The sequence below is a fragment of the Emiliania huxleyi genome (genome assembly GCF_000372725.1).
Source record: "Emiliania huxleyi CCMP1516 unplaced genomic scaffold EMIHUscaffold_316, whole genome shotgun sequence".
Lineage (NCBI taxonomy): Eukaryota > Haptophyta > Isochrysidales > Noelaerhabdaceae > Emiliania > Emiliania huxleyi.
The window spans coordinates 122,440-131,469 of record NW_005199635.1 but is presented as its reverse complement, the minus strand read 5'-3'; the positions used below and the strand labels follow the sequence as shown (position 1 = coordinate 131,469).

Below are 9,030 nucleotides of genomic sequence, written 5' to 3'. Positions count from 1 at the left end.
CTGCCGCCCTCGGCCCCGCCCCCGTCGCCGCCCTCCCTCCCGCCCTTGCCGCCGCCGCCCTCCGCGCCGCCACCGGCCATACCCCTGCCCAGCCTGCCGCCGCTGCCGCCGCTGCCACCCGCGCCTCCGTCCGAGCCGCCGCCCTCGCCGCCGCCGCCGTGGCTGCCGCCGCCGTCCACGCCGCCGCCATCTCCGCCGCCGTCGCCGCCACCGACCCCCCCGAGTCCTCCTCCTCCTCCGCCGCCGCCTACAACGCCGCCAGCGCCGCCGCCGTCGCCGCCGTCGCCGCCGCCGTCGCCGCCTCCGCCGCGCCGGCCTCCGTCCCCGCCTCCCAACAGCTGCCTCTCGCTCGCCGCGCGCGGCGCAATATTCGCGGGCCCGCTGGAGACGATTGAGGTCCACGACCCTTCCCTCGGCACCTCTGGTGAGGTCAAGCTGAGAGGCGGCCGAGAGGCGGCCGAGAGGCAGCCGAGGTGCAGCTTGGTTGCAGCCGAGAGAACCCTCAACCACGACTCCCCCCTTGAAGAACCTCGGCTCCATCTCTCTACTGCTCTCGGCTGCTAGGCGGGGTCTGCGTCTGCCCCGACGGCTCTCCCCACTTCGCCGCCGACAACAACGACGGCTGTGCGCGTCCCTCTCTCGCCTGCCTCGGCGCCTCCGAGGTGGCCGCGTGTCTCCATATACAGGTGGCGTGTCCTGTAGGTGCGTCCCTCGCCTGCTTCGGCGCCATCTCGGGGTCGTGCAACACGTCTCCGGGCGCCTGGTCGCACAAGCGAGTCACGTGCGGCGGCTGCAACGCGATGCGCAGGGCGGACTTCCGCGGGGTCGACCTGTCCTACTCCAACTTCGAGGGCGTCGACCTCTCCGAGGCGCGAGGGTCGCCCCCCCTACCTTGCCCCACCACCTCGTATGTGTGTGGAGAAGTTTACCTTTACCTTACCTTACCTCTCCGAGGCGCTGCTCGACGGCGCCGACCTCTCGCACGCGCGCCTCTCGGGCGCCACCGCCAGCGGCGCCTCCTTCGTGGGCGCAAGCCTGGTGGGGAGCCTGCCCCGCGTTTGCACGGCGCCGGCCTTCCCTCGGCCGGCTGATCCTAGGGATGATCTCGGCCGCATCTCGGGCACAGGTGGGAGCGGACCTGTCCGGCGCTGACCTTCGCTCGGCGATCCTCGCGGGCGCGAGGCTGCAGGAGGCGAGGCTGTCGCGCGCCCGGCTCGACAACGCCAACCTGAGCTTCGCAGACTTGCGCCGCGTCTCGATCGACTTCGTCGACGAGGCGGCCAACGCCACCTTCGACGGCGCTAGCATGGAGGGGGCCGTCTTCAAGAAGTGCGCCATCTCGGGCGCTCGAGGTCCGGTGTGGGGGGGGGCGGCTAGTTGACTCGCCTCCCCTGAGCGGCAGGTGCGTCCTCACTCGAGCCTCGTTTGAGGGGGCGAACCTCGAGGGCGCACGCTTCGACGACTCGAGCCTCGTCGGCTGCCGCTTCGGCGCGACGGCGCGTCTCGCGGGCGCCTTCTTCGCAGACAGCCGCCTCGACCTCTCCTCCTTCCGCGGCGCCCTCATGGACGGCGTTTGGATGGACCTGTCGCAGGGACGATCCTCCTTCCGCGACGGCCCAGCTCACCTTTCCGTATGAGTGGCTCTCTAGGCGTCCAGATGGACAAGACTCGCGCTGTCCGCACCGACTTCAACCGCGCCTCCCTCCGCGGCGCAGAGCTGGTCGGTTGCCAGTTCTCCCGCTCCGACGCCCGCTTCGCCGACTTCACGAGCGCCGACCTGACCGGGGCCGACTTCACGGGGGCCCTGCTCTACCGCGCGGTCTTCCGCAAGGCCGACATCACCGACAGCAGCTTCAGGCGCCCGCCGCACACATGACACGCCAGTGTGTGTAACGTGCAGGGGTGCACGCGCTCCTTGTGTGCCGATCCCTAACTTTGCCTCATAGGCTCGTGAGGTATCACGAGGCGGACTTTGCGGGGGTCATCGGGCTGGCGACGGCAGACTTCATGGACTCGCGGGGGATTCCAAAGGGCATGCCAAAGACGACCACAGTCTCGAGCTGGCGAGGATAGCTTCCACATAGCGCGCAGGCTCCACAGGCAGCGCGCACCCAATCAATACCGCGCATTGACATGTGCGGTGTTCGGTCTCACGCCCATTTTTCATGCACTCATGCACAATAAAAAGTGCTACACCCTACAGCTACACGGCTCACGCGTCACGGCTCACGTCGTCACTGTGTGCACATACAAGATACGTACATACCGTATAAACTAATACTGGCACACCTGCCCCCGGCCCGGCTGCCGGGTGCCGCGCACGCCGCACGCCGCACGGCCACGTGCAGCCTGCACATCGTCGTCCCCCACTCTTTCTCTACACTACATTAACGTTGGACAAATCACCGTCACTCGTTAGTGACGATGGCTGCGACCGCGGCGTGGACGGCGTCCTCGAGCTCGTTAGTCAGCTCACACCCCTCGAGGTCGCCCTCGAGGTCGACGGCCCCCGTCGCCGAGTTGGAGCGGCGGAGCTTCACCTCCTGCAGCGAGGCGCCTGCAAGAGAGCCAGGGGGAAATCAGCCCGGCAGTGCTGTGCACGACGGGGCACGGGGGGCATGGACCGGCCACCTCGGGGAGTGGGGGAGGAGGAGTCGTCGATGGAGTCGTCGATGGAGGAGAAGCAGCCGGGCAGCGGAGTGGGTAGCCCCTTTGACGCGCGGCGGATCATCCTCCGGACGGAGGCGTTGTCGTGCTCGAGTGCGATGAAGGAGATGGAGTCGTCCGAGGCGCAGGTCGTCCTCGAGGCGTTCGACACCTCGGAGCCGCCGGAGCGGAAGAGGAAGGAGGGAGACGCGGCGCGGCGCGGCGACGGAGTGCTAGGTGTGGTGGGCTGGCGCGGGCTTCCCAGGCCGATGCTCGACGAGCGGCGCGGGCTGCCGGCTGAGCCCATGCTAGAGCGACGGCGCATGACCTCGTCGCCACCTCGAGCCAGGAGCAGGGCCACCATGTCCTCGCCGGACTCCTCGAGCTCGGCGGCCATGTGAATCGGCGTCATGCGGTAGACGTCCGGAAGGCCAATCTCTCTGCACGGAGTCTGCCTCGTAAGGACTTCGACGGCTTGCAAATGCCCGTGAGAGACAGCGACATGCAAGGCCGTCTGCCCGTCCGTGTCTACCGCATCCGCTCGCGCGCCCATGGAAAGCAGGAACGCCAGCTGAGCTGCCTCGCCGCGCTCCGCCGCCTCGTGCAACGGCGTGGAGCCCAGATGAAGAGCGTCGCCGCGCTCCGCCGCCTCATGCCCAGCCTCGTGAGGCGGCGTGATGGCAGCCTCGGCGAGCGGCGCAAGACGAGCAGAGGCGCTTGCCATGGCAGCTTCCATATCAGGATCGAGACTGTAAAGCCGAGCACCGACAGCCGCCCCGGGCCCCCCCCACTCTGAAACGCCGTCAAAAACGCTTTGAATGACCCGGTTTGCTGAATCCGACCAGCGCTCTACGCTCGTCGGTGGCGGCTTCCCTCAACCTGCGCCGCGCTCGGCGAACCTCGACAGCGCCTTCGGTGGCATGCAGCTCATTGCGACAGAAGCCTGGAGAGCAGCTCCTCTGCTGCTCACACGCTCTGCAGTCTGCACAGACGTGTGAGTGTTAGAGTTGTTTGTTTATTGCTAAAAATCTCTCTCTCTCTCATTGCACAGATGGCACAGCCTACTGTGCGGCTGCCACAGCTGTGACAGCGATGGGCTCGCCCTCACTGGCCCTCAGTCACTTGTGCTGCGGCTTGTGTGAGCGACACTGCTCGGCGACTGCCGGCACACTGTGAGACCATGGGTGTGAGGTAAAACCACGCTACCAGCGCTTGGTCACATCGGCCCCGAGGTCAGATCCTTCTACTCCTGTTCGTCTGTTGGTGACAAGAAACTTGTCTACTGAGCAGGAGGGCCTGGCGCACACAGCCCCTGTGGCTGTGCAACTCAGGGTCCACTCTCCACACCAGGTCACCACATCCCGTACTAGCTACTACTTTACAGACGGCGCATGATAAGATAATATTATATATTATTATATGCAACCCAAACACCGCAGGACGCAGCGAGCCACGAGAGATGCACGACCAGGACTACATGCGACAGAACAACAACACAAACAGCGCCGACCCACAGCGCGCGTCTCACAGCACCCTCTCGGTATCCCTCCCCTCGCGCACCACCACCCGCACGTCGGGACTGAGCTCGAGCTCGCTCAAGTCGTAGCACTCCTCCCCGTGCTCCCCGTGCGGGTTGCCGAGCCCCTGCCCTCCGCCCGCCTGCCGCTCCGACACAAAGACAACATCGGGGTCGAGGATCCGCGTGACCGAGGAGATGGGTGCCGGCGCCGCCTCCTCGTCGTGCAGCAGCACACGCACGCCGTCGTCCTCGCTGCTGGCACACAGAGGCCGAATGTGCGGATCGGGCTCCACCACGCTGTGGTGGACGTAGACGCCGAGGCGACGCTCGCCCTCAGACACAAACTCGACGCACGTGAGCCCGTCCTCGTACCACCCGTCGTCCCATTCGGCGGGCGCGTAGGCGACAGGCGAAGCGCGCGGCGCGGCAACCGCGGAGCGCAGCAGCGGCGCGGCAACCGTGGAGCACAGTGGCGAGAGCGAAGGCCACGTGGGACAACTCAGCGCGACAGCAAGGTGGAGATGCATACACACATATCCAGCACAAAATGCCGGGCGCAAAAAAGTAAAGCAACGTACCAGAGACGCCCCCCCTTGGATGGTCTGTTTTATTTATTTATTTTTAGAAATTGGCGAAAGGGGAACCTCGTCGTGGGCTTTGTGTGTACCCTGTCCAGACGTGCTCAACTCGGCAGGCAACGTGCAAGCCCCGCAGGCAGCCGCGCCCAAGCCCAGTGTTTATTCCACAACACCAGCCTCCGCTGCGAGGTTTGCAAGTCGCAAGGCGGGGACCTCCCGCGACTCGGCGGCGAAGCGCGAAAACGCAAACGAGGTAGTGAACGGCGACATGACCTCGTACATGGCGGCGGTGCCCTCGATTGCGCCTTCCGCCATCGCGCTGGTGGTGAAGCTCCCTGCGACAGGGTACAAATCCACCTATCCGCATCAAGAGAAGTGCTCGATTTGGGGCTGGGATGGCTGCATGGTGCACGCAGCGGGCTCGCGCCTTGCCATTGCGTGGCGTTGCGGACCGGAAGCTCTGCCCTATAACACCGTGAGGCTGATCGCGGGCCACAGCCTCGCCCGACGCGGTGAAGGTGACGTCGATCCGGTGCTTGGGGCCGGAGACGCGTGTCATTACGTGGTTGCCCCGCGCCGTGATGGTCCAGTCGCGCAGGCTGTAGGTGGCGCTCGCCATGTCCACCTCCACGGCGAGCTCCTCGCACTTCTTGAAGCCACCCTTGCCCAATTTGAAGCGTTGGCCGCCGCAAGTGCCGTTAATCAGGCGCCAGCCCCAGTTCTCTTGGTTGAGCTCGGACGCCCAGAAAGAGGCGTTGGCCCACTTGCGCTTGCTGCCACCGACGAGCGCGCAGACGTGAAGCTCGGTGATGTAAGTGCCGTTCACGGTCAGGACGGTCGCGTTTACTTGGACGCGTCGAAGTGTGGCCGCGTGCGCTTGCACGCGGTACAAGGAGCTGCGCAGTCGTCAAAGAGAAAGGAAAGGAAAACAGACGGGGTGCGAGAGGCAAACTGTGTTCAGCCCAAACGGGAGGAGTGCGTCCGTTACACGCCCAACGAGTAGGGGGTAGGGGGTAGGGGGTGACGCCCAACCCCCCGAAAAGCAAAACAAAACAGACGGGGTGCGAGAGGCAAACCTGCGAAAGCCCAAGGCAGAAACAAAGGAAAGGAAAGGGAAAACACTGGATTCCCCAAACACGATTTGTGCGAGTAAAGGAAAGGAAAACAGACGGGGTGCGAGAGGCAAACTGTGCTCATCCCAATGCGCTTCTTTCTTAGCTCCCCGGCCCTGGATGTGAGGTTACTGACTGCACTCCAAGTGCTCCAAGGGCGGCAACACACCCATCAAGCTACAGATCAACGGAGGGGCTGCGCCGTGACCTACAGAGAGTCAGCTCAGCGGCGCTTGGGAACGACCAACCCGTAGAGATCAAACCCATGGCCGTGGGGGGTGACTCGAGCCCGGTGAGGGAGAACAGAAGCTCAGTCAGCCCCAGCCTGGGTGACAAATCTTGGTGCACACGTGACCAACTGTGTGGGGCCGAGGAGGGCGGTGGCGGGGGGACACGCCCCCCGGCCTAGTCCGTCCGAGACGTTGGTGATAACGGGCTTGCTCCCAATAGTGGACGGGGGTCCTCTGGGCGGCCGCAGATGCCAGGCAGTGGCAACAGCTGCAGTCGGGGAAGGAGATGAGACCGCCCTTAACCCGGCTGATGGAAGCCCCATGGTCGAGGTGGCACGCCTAATGGCGGGAGAACCGCCTCCTGCGGGCCACGAGATGTAGACTAACGGGGCGATCAGATGGGCGCAAACGGTGCCGAGGGGCGGTGGAGCGGTCGTCATGATTGACGAGATCGCCGTCTCCAGGTCGTTCGGGGCCGAGGCTGTTATCGTCGACGTGCACACCACGGAGGGGAGGAAACGGTGTGGGCTCACGGCTGACTCCACGCTGGGGCAGACACCTGGCGGGAGGACCTCGCGGTTATGCTAGCCGTACCAGGCCCGACGGGGGGGCCATGTGACACACGAGCTGATGGTGGCCTCCCTCGCCCTCCCGGTGAAAGCTCTAGTGAATGAATGGCCCGGGGGAGGCAGTAGTGGATCGGACGGAGAGGTCCTACTGTCGGCCGACGTGGCCCGACTGAGTCGATACAATGACGAGGTGGCCACGTGAGCGGTGAGGCGAGCAGGTAGGAGGTAGCAAAAGGGTTTAAAGAAATAAAATAAAAGTTAAAGGGTCCCCAGCACTTTGCGTTTCCGGAAATTTCCAGGGAAAACAGAGGGTGTTTGGTGCTCCATTCTGGAAACTCGCGACTTTCCCTGAGTCTGAGAGCTGGTCTGGGGCAAAATCTGAGGCAAAATCGAGGAAACCGGCAGCATCCCGGGCTTTTTCCAGGTATACCCGGGGTTTTCCAGGTATACCCGCAAAATACCCGGTATTTTGCCGATTTGGCTGTGATTTTGGGCCCAAACCAGCCTCAGATTCGGCTCAGAGCCCGGAAAATTTGATGGTTTCCCCGGGAAAATAGAGAGGAAAAGAGAGGGTGCTGTAGAGAAAAAAGGAAAGGAAAAGAGACGGGGTGCGAGAGGAAAAGTATATACAGCCTAAATGCTGACACGCAACACGGGGTCCCAGGGAAGGCGAGCAAAAACCTTATCGCGCGCGCTAGACGCCGACTCGGAGGCCGCACCGGTCATCGCGCAGCCGGAGAGAGAGGGAGGCGCTCAATCGCCGAACTCGGGTTCATTCACGCTCCCTCGCTCCCCACGCGCCACGGCCACACGCCGCCGCCCAGACCCCAGTTCCCAGAGCTGAGGGAGGGTGTAGAGGATGTAGAGTGTAGAGCGCTGTAGAGCTGTAGAGATGTAGAGCGCTCTGGAGCGCTGTAGAGCGCTGTAGAGCTCTACATCCGCCGCGTGACGCGAGGCGGGTGCGTTGTAGAGCGATGTAGAGCGCGATTTTGCTGTAGAGTTTGTTGTAGAGGCTCTACACAGCCAAACCGCCGGGAAGGCAGTGACTCAAAGAGGTCGAGGAAAACAGACGGGGTGCGAGAGGCAAACCGGGTTGAGCCCAATACCATTGGGGAGGGTTGACGTCGTGATGTTCACGGAAAATTTCTTTTTCTGCTGTGTCCTGTGAAAATTCCAGCGTGAAGAGAGGGGAAAACCCGACGGGAGGGCCCAGACCTACCCTACCTACCCCGTTTTGATTGATTGATGGGAAGGCGAAACACAGTCCGACCAACGACTGGGACACCAACGCGGTATGGGTGGACGCAGGACGGGCGACCCCGTCATGATGTCCGGCCAGCAAAAAAAGAATACGGACTGCCAGTCGGCCCTGGCTCAGCTCGACCAGGAGTCCCACGACGAGATGGCGACCGGCACGCGCGTCGAGCACGCGCAGGCGGCGCTTCAGAAGGCTGACGCGGTCTGCTTCGACGTGGACTCGACCGTCATCACCAAGGAGGGCATCGACGAGCTCGCCGCCTTCCTCGGCGTCGGCGACCGGGTCGCGGCGCTCACGGCGAGTGCGATGGGCGGCTCGGTGCCGTTCCACGAGGCGCTCGCGGCGCGGCTGGACGTGATGCGGCCGTCGCGCAAGCAGCTGGACGCGATGCTCGCTGCCCACCCTCCGGCGGACCTGCTCACGCCCGGCATCGCCGCGCTGATCGCGCGGCTCGTCGCGCTGAACAAGCGGGTGTACCTCGTCTCGGGCGGGTTCCGGCAGATGATCGAGCCGGTGGCGGCCGAGCTCGCGATCCCGCCGACGGACATCTACGCGAACAGCTTGCTCTTTGACGACGCCGGCGACTTCACCGGCCACGACCCTGCCGAGCCGACCTCGCGCGCCGGCGGCAAGGCCAAGGTGGTGGCGGACCTCAAGGCGTCGAGGGGGTACAGCACGGTGGTGATGATCGGCGATGGCGCGACCGACATGGAGGCGCGCGACGTGCCCGGCGGCGCCGACGCCTTCATCGGCTTTGGCGGCATCCAGGTGCGAGACAAGGTGAAGGCGGGCGCCGACTGGTTTGTCACGTCCTTCGACGAGCTGATGAAGGCCCTGGCGGGCTGCTAGCGCGGGCGCCTCCCCTCGGCGGGGCGGCAGGCCACTCCCAGGGCGGCGCGGCGCGAGGTGGTTGCGTGTGGCAGCGACCGCTGCGCGGCCGCAGAGCGACGCGGCCCGCAGGAGCTCTGTCACCCCTCGAGCGAGGACCCTCTCGTTCGGTACGCATGTATATGCGCCTACTCATGCATGATCACTCTTATGATTTTCTTTTGCCACGGCCCCGGGGGGGGCGAGGAACGACACGGTTCTTCCAGCCACGCTGCTCGCCTCCGCCAAGG

General features: G+C 64.6%; 2 protein-coding genes across 2 annotated transcripts; both read left to right on the top strand.

Moving 5' to 3' along the window:
- The first annotated feature begins 501 nt into the window (after nt 1-501).
- Nucleotides 502-3,355, top strand: EMIHUDRAFT_430562 (hypothetical protein). The gene is made up of 8 exons (XM_005774267.1): nt 502-624; nt 703-860; nt 946-1,038; nt 1,127-1,329; nt 1,403-1,569; nt 1,650-1,857; nt 1,947-2,557; nt 2,632-3,355. The coding sequence occupies exons 2-7, from the start codon at nt 801-803 to the stop codon at nt 2,071-2,073; spliced, it is 858 nt and encodes a 285-aa protein (XP_005774324.1). The 5' UTR covers nt 502-624; nt 703-800; the 3' UTR covers nt 2,074-2,557; nt 2,632-3,355.
- Nucleotides 3,356-8,056: 4,701 nt separating this feature from the next.
- On the top strand, nt 8,057-8,761 carry EMIHUDRAFT_116987 (hypothetical protein; the record flags this gene model as incomplete). The annotated part of the gene is made up of 1 exon (XM_005774266.1): nt 8,057-8,761. One exon carries the CDS (start codon nt 8,057-8,059, stop codon nt 8,759-8,761), a length of 705 nt encoding a protein of 234 aa, XP_005774323.1.
- Between the last annotated feature and the right edge of the window lie 269 nt (nt 8,762-9,030).